Source organism: Athene noctua, chromosome 2 (assembly GCF_965140245.1).
Source record: "Athene noctua chromosome 2, bAthNoc1.hap1.1, whole genome shotgun sequence".
Taxonomy (NCBI): Eukaryota; Metazoa; Chordata; class Aves; order Strigiformes; family Strigidae; genus Athene; species Athene noctua.
The window spans coordinates 29,979,213-29,994,553 of NC_134038.1; the positions used below are offsets into that span (position 1 = coordinate 29,979,213).

Here is a 15,341-nt window from a genome sequence, read left to right on the forward strand (position 1 = left end):
GGCGGGGCTCGGGTCGCGGGGCCGCGCAATGGCTGGCGCCCGGGGCGGCGGGCGGAACGGGCGGAACGGGCGGCCGTTGCCCTTGTTTCCCCGCCTCGCCCGGGCAGGGCCGGGAGACGGACCGGTTCCTCCGCGAGCGGGGGGCGGTGCTGGCGGCGGCGCTCGGGGGCAGTGGCTGCGGTGATGGCGGCGCTGACGCTGGCGCAGCCCTTCCGCCGCAGCCCCCGCTGCCTGGGCAGGCTGCTCCGGCGGGAGGCGGGAGGCGCGACGCGCGGCCCCTGGGGCCGGGGGTGGCCCGGTGCCCGCCGCGGGGCTGGCGGGAGCGAGGTAGCGGGGTTGCCGCTCTGGGGGGTGGCGGGCGCGGCCGCTTCCAGGGGCTTGTCAGGGGCGTGTGCGCGGTGCTCGCCGCCCCGGGGCCTCCCAGCCGGCAGGGGAAGAGTCCGGCATCGCGGGACGGAGCGAAGGGCCGGGTTATGTTTGCAAAAACTGGGATCTCGGTGCTCGTTTGAAAAACAAGAGTTTGCCTTTTTTTTTTTTTTTTTTTTTTCCCTTCTTACCTTGTCTTTGCTCCAAATTTATGGTTTCTTTTCAGTCTAGTGCTCTGTTCATATTTTAAGGAGTCATCATCACCCTCTGTTGAAAAAACTTAAAATACCTCTTGGTGTTTTATGAAGGTTCTTTGAACTTTCGAAAGTCTTTTCTCTGTTCAAAATATGAAACATAACATGCTAGAGATTAGCAGAACTTTCAACTCGGAGTGACAGTGTTTATTATCTTATGATCCCATGCAGGTGCTTAGAAAAAGTCTTCAGAGGGGGGTTGTGCTTTCAACAGGGACCTTTTTGGTTTATGAAGCTCACAAGCTGATTTCTGGCTTTGCTGAGGTTCATGCAAGCTTCAAAGGTAACAATTTAAAATTCTGAAGTACATAGGTTATTCTAATGTGAAACTTAACGTTTTTAGTGCCGAAGTTATATAGGGAAAATGTGTAATGCTTTTTATTTTCTCCATTAATTCTGCATGCAGTGCGTTTCCATGACAGAATGCTTTTGAACTGGTTCAGGGTAGCCTTGTAGCAGTTCAGCAAGTGATTCTTTCAGAATCTAGTAGCTCATCCTGTCTAGGATATAACACATGCACAAAATGTATGGTACCTGGCTTGTTGCAGAAGCTTTACATAACTTATTGAGAAAGATATGGTTCAGTTAAGAATGCAGACCAAACCTTAATCAATTTCTGGAAATGTTAGTTCAGATTTTTGATATGAGCACTGTGTGATTCCTATTTAATCTAGTTGAGCAACATTGAGATTGCATTTCAAACAAAATTGAGAAACGCCTGTATTTTTGTCACACTGACAAAGGGGAAGAAAAGCCTTGCTTTTACCTACTGGAGAAGAATAGCACAAGTGATAAAATGTTCCAAGTTCTGAATAAAGATAGTCTCACTGCTGGAAGAAAAATAACATTATTTTTAAAAGTGATATTGTTATAGACTAAGAACTTGTCTGTCATGTGGTAAATTAAGGGTTTTTGAGAGTAAGCCTAACAGAGTGAAGAATGAGCCTAAATGAAATGTATTCTTATTGTGTAGATAAGATAGCAGTCAGTTCAGATAACCTGTTTCTCTGTGTCTCAGAGAGGAACATCTTAGATGTTTATGTTTATAGAAATAAAAATTCAGACGTAGACTTTTGAACGGATAAGGAACGGTTTCATTTGCTGTAATAGAAGGAGCTTCAGTAAATAAATTTAAGATAGCTATTTAATAAGAAAATAAATATAAATTATAATAATAAAAATAAGAAAATTTCCCTCGAGGAACTTGCATAACACTACTTAGTTGCCTCTGGTCTTTTTTAGTGCTCTGACTTGAATCTGGCATTTACAGTGCCAAGAAAAGCAGTGTTAGTGGGCTTTCTATGCAAGACAAGTAGTAGATATGGTGAAAATAAAATAAATACCTGAAAAATACTATTAAATAAAAGGCTAGTAGTTTATGTGAAGCTGGGAAATGTGTTCAGAAGTTTGAGTTCTGAGCATTTAGTCATTAGATATGTTAATAGTGTTCAGGGAGTCTCAACAAATAAACGTAACAGTTCACTGCAGATAATACTGAAGATGTACCACGAAGCTAATATTGGGACACTAACATCCAAAGTCCATGTAGACTGTTATCTTTCAAATGTTGACAGAGGGCATTTAGAGATGGCAGAGTTAAAAATTATCTAGAATGCTTTCCTGATCTTCAGTGATTTATATTCTAGGATCTCTTTAAGCTGAACATGAGGCTCTTGTGTTTAGTAGCCTTCAGGGCTTTTTTTACTCTATAAATAAAACTGTTCCTGTGAAAAATGATTACCATATTCAGCAACTAACTTGGGGAGAAAAAAAACTCTATCCCCCTTCATAAAATTTAATCATGTTTATAAGCTTATGTTTTGACTTAGAAATTTGATCACAAACCCAGGAGTAATACTAAAGAGACAGTAAGCATAGCTGCAAGTTCTGTAAGTCTTTAGACTAGGCTTTTGACTTAAAAGGTTATTTTTTCATAATATTGGCAGAAGGGTAAACTCAGAGTTTGTCCTTCCCCTGTACATATATACCTCAGTAGCGTTATCTACCTGGTTCCCTTTGGGTATTTTTCCTCCTAATTCCATCTGTTTTCATGCTAGAATCCTGCATTGTGTGGTGTTTGATATTTCCATTTCTGGAATGCTGTTTTACGTACTATATACTATAATATTTATATATTATCATATTCAGCCAGTTGTGGAAATTGTACTCCCCCATCTCTTTGCGTTTTAAAGTATTTTCTAGAAAAAGAATTGATGTTCATAAGAACAACGGGTACTTAGTTCATAAATTGATACTCTAGAAAGCCAGTTCTGATTTTCAAAATCATTTTTGCTTTTAGTATCTTGAACACGTAGGAGGTTTCAGTAGATGAACTGTAGTTTTTGGAGTCATGTTTGTGAAGAGCTCAAGAACTTCAGTGAGAAAACCTTTAAGCAATGTTTCATTTTGGCCTATTCAGTAAGATAATGGGACCCACTCAATCTGCAGTTATATTCTGGCAAAACTATGGAACCATACTGAGAATGAAGAGTATTTTAAACACTTTTTTTTTTTCATTTTTATTATTAGATTAATTTTGTACATATACTAATGAAGGGGGTTTACTACTTGGATCTCTACTGCACTTGCCCCTCATACTTTTACTACAGTTTTCACAAGGAAAACAAATTGCTTCTAGTCTGATGCATTGAGAAGAATTTTTGAATGTTAAATCCATTAAGAGTCCAGAGCTCTGTTGCTGAAAGCGGTTCTGTAGTTTCATGAGAAGGATGTATTCAGCATCCTTTCTCTTCCTAGTTGTTCATTGTAAATGTAATTTAATCCTACTGTGGGTGTAAACTGTTTGGAATGATGCCCTAGAAAGGAACTAGGTTTGTTCTTTGTTTCAGCTAGGTTGTCTTGCTCTAAATGTTTTGTTTATACTATAATGTCCTAATTACATGTAATTTATTCTTCTGTTTCCACAATTTTAATTCCTTCTTAAGTGGAAGAAGTTATAGAGCAAGCAGACTACCTGTATGGGAGTGGAGAAACTGAAAAGCTGTATCAGCAGCTGCTTCAGCATAAAAATAGGTAATTGATTGCATCGAGACATTACCGTGTCTTCTTTTCTGTGGTCTTCTGTATCAGTTTTTCAACTAATTCTCATTGTGGTATGCTGGAGGGACCTTGCTTTCACCCTTATGTAAGCAGGTAAGAAAGACTCTTGATCTTTTTCCTCCTAATGAAAGAATGAATGAAGAAAGGACTGGTAGCTGTTTAAGGTGACAGTTAACAGTCAGGTTTTCCAGTCCTGCAAAGAAGGGGTTTTTGCTTGTCCGTTTTGTTACTCTAATAATCCTTTAAAATATAATGCAAAAATTCATAATGTGTCTATATGTTACTAAATGATCAAAGTACCCTAGAATTCAGGTACTGACAATTTTTGAGTCACTGTTTCATTTCTTTTTCATTGCTGACCAGCTGTTCTTTCTGTTTTCATTTGTTTCACGTTAGGATTTGAGTCTGAACAAAAAAAGCTCCTTACACATGTAGTTCTGTCTTAACTGCACAAAGCATTATTGATAAGCGAACTGGGACAAGCTGTTTAAGGAAAAAGCAGAAAATGCATTGCAGACTGAAGAGTCCATTCCTTTGGAGGAGGCAAGGCATCTCACTCCTAGGACACTTAGGGAGGAAATCAACTATTCAGTTGTTTCCAGTTCTTTTTTTTTGTTTGTTTGGGTTTTTTTCTTCCGTTGTTTTTTTGGTTTTTGTTCTTGCTAGGGGCACAAGTACAAAGCCTGGGAAGTTAAATGAAGGTCCTAGCCTGTAAGGGACACCATGTAATAAGCAACGCGTAAGCTTGCTACCAAGTGTGTAATGATATTAATTTTTCTGTGAGGAGTAATGATTCCAGTAGTAGCACTTAACATTTTTGTGATTTACCTGAAAAATGAGTCTGCTAGTCTGTGTTACTGTGTTAATTAGATCAGTACTTCTGTGCTGTGAGCAGTGGCTCAGTTTTACTCCAGCTAAGAAAACTGGCTTTTATTAATACTCTGAGTTCAGCAGTAACTTGTGTATGTTTTTTAATATTTTTGGTTTCTAGTAGTATTGACTTCAGTATTCCTGTTGGGGGTGGGGGGTGGGGTGCAGAGCAGGACATGGATGTTTTATAGCTAGAACCTACAAAAGACTTTCTAAACTTAAATTTAATATTATAGTCTCTATTAAAACAGTGAGCCAAAATTAAAAAGATAGTTAGCTAGAAGTATAGTAAAGTGCAAGCAGTGTTTTAAAACAATAGATTAACAAAATAATAAAGCTTAAAATCCCTTATCTTTGGTTATAACTTACCATACACCATTTGATACAGTGATATAAATAAATATGTACATCTTCATGGGGTGATGGTATAGCTAATCTATGGGGTTTTTTTCACTGTTCTAGGAAGAATTTAATTATTTAGGTACAACTGTAGGGAAAATCATGCATAATATTTTAAATATTCCCAGTAAACATTAATATTAAATCAGTGGAATGCTGGAAAAAATAGCATCCAGCTAAGAACAAAGTAGCCTTTGTTTTCCTTCTGGTGTTTCAGTGGTACTGTTGGGTTGTTTTAAATATGCATCTTTTTTAAGAAAACAAAGCCCTTTCCTACAGATTGTTTGTTTCACAGACCAGAAGGGCCTAACGAAGGTATCACCAGGCAGTTGGTAATGGAGAGCTTTCATTTGTTGTTGGTTACCTTGGGGTTGTATATAGCATAGAATGATAGATGATGCACTGTTGTCTTATCACCTACTTGAGATCCATATTGAAAGACTGGTTTAAGACCTTTGCTTGCTTTGTTTCCATTATTGCTTTGAAATGTTAGTGTTTCTGTTCATAACTAGTGATGACGCAGAGTTGTTATGGCGGCTGGCGCGAGCGTCGCGAGATCTAGCTCAGCTTAGTAGTACTTCTGCAGAGGAGAAAAGACAACTGGCGTATGAAGCCCTTGAGTATGCAAAAAAGGCACTTGAAAAAAATGAATCAAATTTTGCAGCGCACAAGGTGAGCCAAGCAAAATAACTGAAATCTTGTTCTTTGCTTTCTGTCAGTAGAAACCAGAATGAATGTCATTGTGCGGTTTCAGCAAGCTTCAGCATAATTTAACATTTCATTTGAGAATGAGTGAGATTTCTAATTCTCCCTAACTTTTCTGGAAGATCGGAGTTTAGACTTTTGCAGCTAAATGGGAACAGGAACTGGTTAAATGTGTGCAGGTCCATAGAAAGAGGTGACTGATCAGGTTGATGACAGCTGGTGTTAGCAGTTCATCCTCTTCTGATGTAGCCTTAAAAATGTTGTACATGCCCCACATGCAGCATGTGGTTTGTGCACAATAGTAGCTCCATAGAGTTTCACTGGAAATAGTTCAGGCTCTGGCCTCCTGCTCTCTTTTTTTATGGTGCTTTTCTCACAGAGAGGTAACAGTATAGTCAATTGTGTTGGCATCTTGGATAAGAAGGGGACATGGATTCCCTTATGCAAGCAGACCAGCAGGTTGCTCTGATGCTGCCTGAGCTGTTCATAGCAAATACTTTTTGCTTGTTGCCGTTAGGGGTGGTGGCAGCTGTTCTGGTATTTTATGTTCTTTTAAATTTCCTATTAATAGCTATATGCTCTATTAAATGTTTTATTTTTGTTCTTTGAATTACAGTGGTATGCAATTTGCCTCAGTGATGTTGGAGATTTTGAAGGAATTAAGACTAAAATTGGAAATGCCATTGTTATCAAAGAGCACTTCCAGGTAAACAGTTTTTTGCACATGACAGCATTAATGCATCCAGTATGTAGGTGCTGTGACAGTTGTGAACTGGTTTTTGGCAAAAATTTGCAAATGTACTTCTGTTCAAATCTCCTGGTGACACTTTGGGTTATTGTGATAGTCTTGAATGCCCAGCAACAAGGAGTACAAATTATCTCCTGCAGTAAACTACGTCCCTACGTAAGGGAGTCTTGAAGTAGCTGAAGTGCTTTTGACACCTCTTAGGACTAGACAAAGTGTAACTGTTGAGAATGTGCTGTTGAGAAATGGATGTGTGGCCATCCTTTTAACTGGGTTGTGTAGCAGTAAAGGACAAATACTGGAAAAGATAAAGGACTACTAAATTTATATCACCGGAAGTTATATCAAAATCTGAACGCACCAAGTCTCATGTGAAATTCTTAATGACCTACTAAACAGAAGTGCTTAGAAATATGTCAGTATCTTCAGTTTTTTGAGCCTATTTAGTTGTGCACTGAATAAATACTGTATTGCCTTGAAATTCTACACACTGTTAATCTGGTTTAACAGTAGGATAACAAGTCTACTTTTTAAAATGTATTTTAATCCAAATGTGGCAGAACTGTTTACATCTTGTGTTGTTTTTTCCCCCTCACTAGAGAGCCATTGAACTGAATCCAAAAGATGCTACAACAATTCATCTTATAGGCATTTGGTAAGGTGTATTTTCAAACAAAAGTTAGCATGTGGCAAAGAAAAATGCCAGAATATATTATGTCTTACACAAATTGCAGAAATGCTTGGAATAATTCAGTGGCTTGTAATTAGTTGATGCAAACATGAAAACCAGTTGAAAGGGTATAGGATGTCATGCCTTGAAAAAGTCTGGCTGTTATTTGTTATGCAGTTCAAAAAGATGAAAAGTAATTGTTTGTTCAATTTATTTATTTTACTGTATGGAACTATTAAGAACTCATTTTGCAGATGTGTGTTTCCATAGCAGACATCGGAGATTGTGAGTAGTACTCATTTTGTTCTACTGGTGTGAATGGAGACAAAACTCAACACTGAATTTAGGCTGAATTTCAGCGATGGCTGCAACTTAATACAATCTGTGTATAGTGAAAAGCTATCAAAAGTGAGATGTGTTCTGAAAATACTTCTGTTATCTGTCATGACACTGTATTTTAAAAACTACATTTAAGTAAAGGCAGCTTAGAAATGCATATACGTTCACAAAAATCTCTGAAATTGAATTTGCTGCTCAGCGAAACTGGTACAAAGAATTACTATTACATAGCAGGCGAAGGGACTGGAAAGACAACTTCCCATACTAACCAGAGCATTCTGTGGAAGCAGTGTGGTTGAAAGTGTTACCTTTTATGTGTTAGTGAGAGATTCCAGACAGCATTTTTGGTTATTTGTCTGAAAGAAACCAAAGCTGCTACATTGTTTTACAGGAAATCTCTGCTGTGAGATCGATTGAAAATAAATAAAGCCAATGTATTTGTAGCTTTAAAAAAAAAAATTACTGAAACCCACAGCCACCTTCTTTGTGTTTTTTTTTTTTTTTTCTGGACCCTTGAGTATCAGAGTAAACTACAGTCTACTGCTCCAGAGTTTTTTATTAGTTTACAAACTTACTTTGTTTTTTCAGCATCCACCACTCATTCCCACATGACCTAACAATTGCAATAGTCCAGATTTATAAACAGAAGCATATGCTACCAACTGAATGAGCCTCAAGGTCAGTTTTAAGATAGGAAGCTTGTTCTGGAAAGTAAGACGTTTCTAAGGAAAGTTAGAAAGAATGATCAGAAATGTGAGATTATTATTTCTTTTGGCATACAAGTATCCCCATATTGTATATTTAAATACACTCATTACTGAAACCAAGAGCATCTTCATCTGAAACTGGAATTGGCTATCAGCCAGTTCTTGAGTATTTTTCTCCTTTCTCTTTCTAGTCTATCCGGGATTGAACCTCTTTTATTGGCACTTCTGATAAGGCACATCTAATGGCAAAATTTGAACTCAGACTGTGTATTCCATGCTTTGCCTCACTCTCCTCTGTTCACTTTCATATTTGCATTTATTAATTTTTCACCTCCTCTAGAGTGCTCTATTTTACACAGTGAATAATATTTTTATACTCATTGTGGGAGGGTAATAAAGTGCACAGCATTATTTTACATTTACACCTGGAATGTTCTACGTATTTGAAATACTTAACAAATGTTTAATTCTTCCAGCATCTCTAAGGTAGGTGACTAATTATTTGTTATTTAGTAGACAGGAAAAACAGCATAGAATGACCTAGCCTAGAACACAGTAGTTTGATTCTTGGGTTTATTTTTATTCTTGTAGATCAGCCTTTCAGGAATGTACTGCAGATCTGCTTTATATTAATAATTGAGAAAAACAAGGTAGTGTTGAGGTAAGACAATGACATTACTCAGTTCTGCCCTTTTTGCAAATATATTAGAACAATATCAAATACACATAAATTGTAAAAATCATTCAAGCTCAAAAGCTGTTCCATGGTTAATAACTGTCTCCAGTTTTGTCTAATGTAATAGTTCCCAGTAAAAGACACACCAGAACTTCTTTAGCAGAGCTATGCAGCAACTTCAGACATCTTGCTATTTTGTTGTGCAGTTGTAAGAACTTCATTATAGAACTTACAGTGTGGCTGGAGTTGTTGTGACAGAAACAATTATCAAGTCCAAGATACAAGAATGTTACATGAAAGCAAGAGAAAAATGTGAAAGGTATATATAAATGTTCCCTTTTGCTCCAGGTGTTACTCCTTTGCTGAAATGCCGTGGTACCAAAGAAAAATAGCTGCAACGCTATTTGCCACACCACCAACATCTACATTTCAAGAGGTACAATGTGAAAATGTTTTGCAGGTTATTATTGCCCCCGCAAGGCTGTTAATTATACTTGTACTAATTTTCCTGAAAAAGCTGACCTCTGCTTATGGAATAAGCACAGACTTGCAAGTTTCCAACTGTAATAAAATGAGAATATAACAGGAGAGTGAGGGACACTTAAAAACATAAAAATCTTTAGTTTTTTTCAGCTGTAGCGCACACAGAATAGTGAAAATTATTTCATGTAGTTTATGCAGCAGAAAACAAAAAGTTGTATGTAACTTAGTTTGTATTTACTATTAGATTCTAATGCAGATAACTGTCTGTAGTAGTTCCAGTGCTGACAATCTATATGTTAGACCATGTTCTTACTTGACAGAACTATTAGAATTTTTCCCTTTATGAAAAATGCAAAAAGCAACTGCGTGCTTTGTTATTTACCATGAACAAATACCTTCTCATCCCCTGGCTACATATGGTGTGGTATTATGCAACTCAAAGTATTTTTGTTCATCTTTGCTATGAAAATTCCTGCTGTCATACACCCTAAACCATACTGCCCAGATGTAGTTCTTCTAGGATGTCTAACACAGGATGCATCTTTTTAAATACTTGTACATATATAGAAACTTGATCAGCTGGTAATAGGAGGGTTTGCTTCAGGTGTTACAGTCTTTGTTTAGATCAACCAATAACTGGCCCACTATCTTTCCTTCTTTTCAGGGCTGGCAGGGGGGGGCAGGAAGCACTAGAAAATAGTTGTAGAAGGCTGCAATTTCATTTCTGATTATAAAGAAATAAAACTTTTTAATGGAATGTCAAGCTTGTAAGTTTTGCTGAAAAACACTCTCACAAGAATACAAAGTGTCAGCCAGGATTTCAAATACTGCAGAATCATCCCAGTCCCAGCATCAAGTTCTGTAGCACTTAAGGTGGCTGAAGAAGCAAAGTTGTTGCAGAACCTGTAGTTGAGCCATACTGGTCAGACTTCTGCAGTTTCAGTACAAAATGTGCTTTGTAGGTATGTCCACACTTGAAGTTCTCTGACAGTATTTTCTTTCCAGCTGGTAATACCAGGAAGTGGTAGGAATGGACTGAAATTTCTGATGTGCAGGATCAGGAACTAGTTAGAAAATGTGTGTCGTTTTCATAAAAGTTCATTCTCATGTAAGAGGGTACTAACTGGTGGTCTGTAGGAATTGGTTTTCCCTGAAGTATTTGTCAACATTAATGACCTGAATCATAAGATTTGATTCATCTATTAAATTTACACATGCAAACTGGCTGGGGGAAACTGCTGATATGCTGGATGGTAGAAATAAAATTCAAAATGATCTTGACAAGACTGGAAAAACACAATCCAGTTTGCTAGGGACAAATAGGAGGTACTGTACTTAGTGGAAGTGGCAGGAGAGTAGCTGGATAAGTACTAGTTCTGTTGAGATGTCAAATCTGATTGTACACTGAATGAGAACCATCGGCAGCATGCTGAATTAATAAAAGCAAGATCATGGCCAGGAAGTCCTTCAGCTATGTGAAACATGCATGTAAGGCTTTAGTTTGCTGCTCAGTTTATTCTCCATTTTAAAGAAGACAACCTTGTCTTTTGCAGGCTCTTCATTACTTCCACATGGCAGAGGAAGGTAATCCATTTGGCTTTTTTGGATAGAGTAGTATCTTTTATGAATGCTGACTTGAAATAAACCTTTTGCTTTTGGTATTATCTTAATAGCGTATGATCTGCTGATAAACATATCAGCCTGTTGTGCTAGTCAGTAACTAGACTGTTACACTGGAATATTTCATCAGCGATACTCAAAGTATGTGACACGCTTCCTATCATAGCTTACAAATGTACCATGAGGGTTTTTTTCAGTATTAAACTGCAATTTGTACCTTCATTAGTAACAAAGTACTCTTCCCCAAGGCATTCAACTGGAATGCAGAGGGAAGAGCAAGCAAAAAGGATTTTTAATTTTGCTAAATTTTCTTAAAGTTCAGAAGTCCTCTGTATTCTAAGTAGAACAGCAGAGAAAGCATACTTTTTTTACTATTTAAGAAGCTATTTGGATAGTGCCAGTCTAACTGGCAGTAAAACTGTCCACATGTAAAAGAAAATATGGACCTGTTATTTCTCAAGAGTGAAGCCATAAGGAAAACTTGACTAGCTGAAAGATAAAGGAAGACAAGGGAAGATAGTGTTTTATGAAAAATGTGTACAGTTACATCAGTGAAGGTAAAATTTCATTGTGGATCTTTCCCTTGGTGTCAAGTAATGCAGTTGTGAACTGGAGCGGTGGACTTAATCTCAGAATTTGCCTCTGAAACCCTCCATGTTTTGAATCCTGACCTTAGATCCAGCAGCAAGAGAAAGCCTGTGCTATAAGTATGAACAGTAGGCAAGACAAGTCTTTAAAAATGAGAGCCAAAGCATGCGTTATAAAATAAATCTCTCCTTAAAAAAAGTTAAATGTGGGTACAAATGGTTTCATGTTTTCTTCCTGTGCAGCAAAAGCTAAACTAATACCTGTATGTGCGTGGCCTGAAACTAGGAAATGTGCCCTTTATTTCCTTGCTATACTTGCTAAGCTGACTGCACTGCCTGTTGCACCTTCTGCACCTTCTCTCCAGAAGAACACAGAACGTGCAAAGCAGTTATGCATTAAGCTCACTGCTTTGCTCCTTCTGAGAAATCTAGTTTCATTGAGTATATTAACTAACAAGCTGCTAGCTAATATAACTATATATGAGACCAAAATCTAGCAGGTAAATGTTTTACGTTGGCTTCATTCTGATCAAAAACCGAAATACATTCATCTTTTCCAAAATAAGTATTTAAAGGAGTGAAACTCTATCATGGTTTTGATACTATACTGCTTGTTCTCATTTAAAGCTTTTCTCCTGTCTCTATACAGCTGACCCAAATTTCTACAGCAAAAATTTGCTCTTTTTGGGGAAGACGTACTTGAAGTTAAACAATAAAAAGATGGCTCTTCTGTGGTTAAGCAAAGCAAAGGAGTATCCTGCACATACAGAAGAGGACAAACAGGTAGGAAGTTAAGAAGTGTAATAGTACAATCCTATATTGTGACCAACGTGTGACCAAGTTATCGTCATGGCAGTAGAATGTCTTCTAAGGTAAATTCAGAGTAAGATGTAGTTCAGCACCTATAATCAGGGATCACATGCAGACACCAGAAAATTCTAGTATGTTGGTAACTGCCTCTGAACACAATGGTTGGAAATACTCTGTTTATAATAAAGAACTGTTTTTCTTTCTTCATGATGTTTTTGTAGTGCTAACAGCAATCCACTCTTAACTGTGTTGTTAAGGCAGGCATCTGAGCGAACCTACCTCTATGTAAGCAGAGATTAGCTTTTCATATGCCTAAAACTGGAAAGGTAGAAATCATATTTTGGAAGAGCTAAAAACCACATGTTCATGGAGGAATCAAAAAGCATGGATGTATCAAAAACTTGCTATATCCATAAAACTTAACATTGCAGTACTTTTCCAGGCCCCTAGGGAGAGATTCAGACAATCTGAATTGAGACAAATGGAAGCAGCAAATGGATCTGCTGCTTTGACAGCAGATCTCCAATCCTAGGTGACATGTGGCATTTAATTACCCTTCTGAACTGCTCAGAAGGATCCTGGTTTGGATGGGTAGGCATTTGCTTCCTACCTATACACATACAGAGCACTTCTGGGACGGGTAATTCATTAGAATTGTTCAGACCTAAAACTGCATTCAATTGCAGTTATCTTTCATAAACAATCCTGTTAGCACCAGGACTAACAAAGCTTGATTTCCAGTTGATTTTTCTTCTGGTTGATTGGCTTCTAATTCATTTAGCATTAAGTTGCAGTGAAAATGCTTTAACTGTTACAGAAAATATCCAAATGGGTTGTGACATTCTGAATGTCCTAATTGTAAGAAACAGGTTGGTAGGATTTTGCACTTCACACTTCAGAAGAAACACTACTGAGATTTCCTTCTATAGATTCTCTAGTAAGGCCTGAACTGCTTCTCCCAAAAGTGAGCTCCTTCAGTATATATTTCAGTAGAAACAGGAGTATAGGTTCCGTTCCTCCACTGCTTTGCAAAGTCTATAGGAATTAAATAGCCTAAAGGAGTAGTGGTCTCAGGTATGTATGAAATTAGTTGGTTCTGACCATTAGTAGCTGGACACACATGTGAAACTAGTGATCACAGAATCTTGCATTTAGGAACCATGCAAAATGAGTCAGTAGTGATTTCTGTGCAGTAGCCAGGTTGTTAAACTGCTTATCTGCTCCAGCTGTGGTTGGCCTCCTGGTACAAACATCTATTTCCCCACCCCCTAGAGGGTGCAGAGCTGCTGAACCCAGAGAGGTGGTATTATCTCCAGTCTCTGGGTGAGTGTGTAAAACACAAAGTTCATTAGGAACTAGACTTGGTAGTCCAGTAAGAAGGAAACTGGCCTGTGCAAAGAAATTGGAATTCTTGTCTCTGAATTTGACAGAGGTGTAGGCATAAATAGATTTTCTGAACATGTTACCTCTAAGTATCAGCAATATCTGGCTTATTTGCCTGCACTGCTTGCTCTGTCAAGACCAGAAGTTTGTTGGGTTTTTCTTTTGTTTTTAATATAGATATTAGGTCATATTCAAATTTTATTAGACCTTATCCAGAATCTGTAGGCAAAGGGAGTCTCAAAAACAGTCTTCTCACACTTCCTTAGTCACTGCCTGGAGCTTTGAAAACCCAAGGTTAGTTGCTTATGGTCAGATATTGGACAACTGACTACATGCTACTACTGGAGTACAGCAAACCAAGAGTTAATCATCTGTATTCAACACAAAAAAAACTTACTACATCTAGTAAGAGTTACACTGAAGTCACTGGCTTAAGTGGTTTTATTCCCATTCATGTTTCAAGTGTTGAGCATCTTGAACTACAGCATAAAATAACTAGTCTTAGGAGGGTTCTGAATTTAAGACAACTGTGGTGAAACGTTTGGGTGCTTGCAGGGTAAGTTCTGCTAGAAGAGCTTATAACTATCTGGCACTGTTTTGTTATGAATATATTTATTTCTTTCAGGTACAGAAAGAAGCTTTGGAGTTGCTTAATTCTATATAACAGGAAACAAGATAATGGGAATTCAGTGCCTCAGGTTTGAGCAGCATAGGAAGAAGACCCCAAATCCTACTTCATTTATTGGAGCTGTTAATACAAGTATAGCCTAATTCTGCTATCTTCCTCTCATTTCAATTAAACTGTCAACTAGATGATCTGTTCCATTATTTGATTGTGTCTGTTTATTCCCATGTAAATCAAGGGCTTCATGGAGAAGCAGGGTGTATATATTGGAGGGGAAAGGCAGGGACAGGGCTATTTTTATGTGCAGGTCTTTAATTATGTTTTTTACACCTTCAGCTACAAGTTACATATGGGGAATAATAAGAAACAGGACTAGCAGAAATTTAAGGAAAGGAGGTACAGGGCCATGACAATTTTAAACATGCAGTTTTCTCTAGAGTATTCTCCTGTGGGGTTCAACAGCCTTCAAGAGTAATGTATGTTACTGTGTTAGACGCTCCCACAGATTTCTTATTAAGGCTGCACAAACAATCTTAACTCCAGTACACTTCAATGCTAGTGTTCGACTTAGCAAAAAGTGCTGTGGTTTAAAAAAAACAACCCGGAAATAGGGAACACCTACAAAAATGCTTTTATGGGTGATACCAGCATATGCAGTGAGCAGCTTTCTGTGAAATACGAATACTTGTTTGCACAGTGAGAGGCTGTGAATTCTGAGGATTTAGTGGCTGCACAATGTTTGCTGGACATATGCACTTCCTCCCCTAGACAGTGATGACAGGAGGAATGCATACTCCCAGTATTTGGAACTACAGTTTGGAAGCACCTAGACTTCTGTTTGTAGAACTAAAGTAAAACTTTCTTCTCATTCTTACTACTAATTTAGCAGGAACTTTAACCAGAAAAATATATAACCAATGTTAGATAGCCAGCATAGAAAATATTTACAGATTTTCCAAACAACATATTCTGATTATGCAACAGAAAAAGAAGGCCAAATAATGAAAAAATGGTAGGCAATCAAATATGCATGGTATTGCCA

The 15,341-nt window shown here is 37.9% G+C and overlaps 1 protein-coding gene across 1 annotated transcript; it reads left to right on the forward strand.

Moving 5' to 3' along the window:
- The first annotated feature begins 183 nt into the window (after positions 1–183).
- RMDN1 (regulator of microtubule dynamics 1) lies at positions 184–14,487 on the forward strand. The gene is made up of 10 exons (XM_074898767.1): positions 184–327; positions 792–903; positions 3,566–3,653; positions 5,462–5,621; positions 6,271–6,360; positions 6,999–7,054; positions 9,140–9,227; positions 10,828–10,858; positions 12,131–12,264; positions 14,300–14,487. The coding sequence occupies exons 1-10, from the start codon at positions 184–186 to the stop codon at positions 14,336–14,338; spliced, it is 942 nt and encodes a 313-aa protein (XP_074754868.1). The 3' UTR covers positions 14,339–14,487.
- The last annotated feature ends 854 nt before the right edge of the window (positions 14,488–15,341 follow it).

Bases quoted from the DNA above. Each gene is read 5' to 3' on its own strand.
- RMDN1 (XM_074898767.1), top strand. From the start codon at position 184: ATGGCGGCGCTGACGCTGGCGCAGCCCTTCCGCCGCAGCCCCCGCTGC. The intron at 3,654-5,461 runs GTAATTGATTGC...GTTCATAACTAG, and splicing joins CTGCTTCAGCATAAAAATAG to TGATGACGCAGAGTTGTTAT. The intron at 7,055-9,139 runs GTAAGGTGTATT...CTTTTGCTCCAG, and splicing joins ATTCATCTTATAGGCATTTG to GTGTTACTCCTTTGCTGAAA.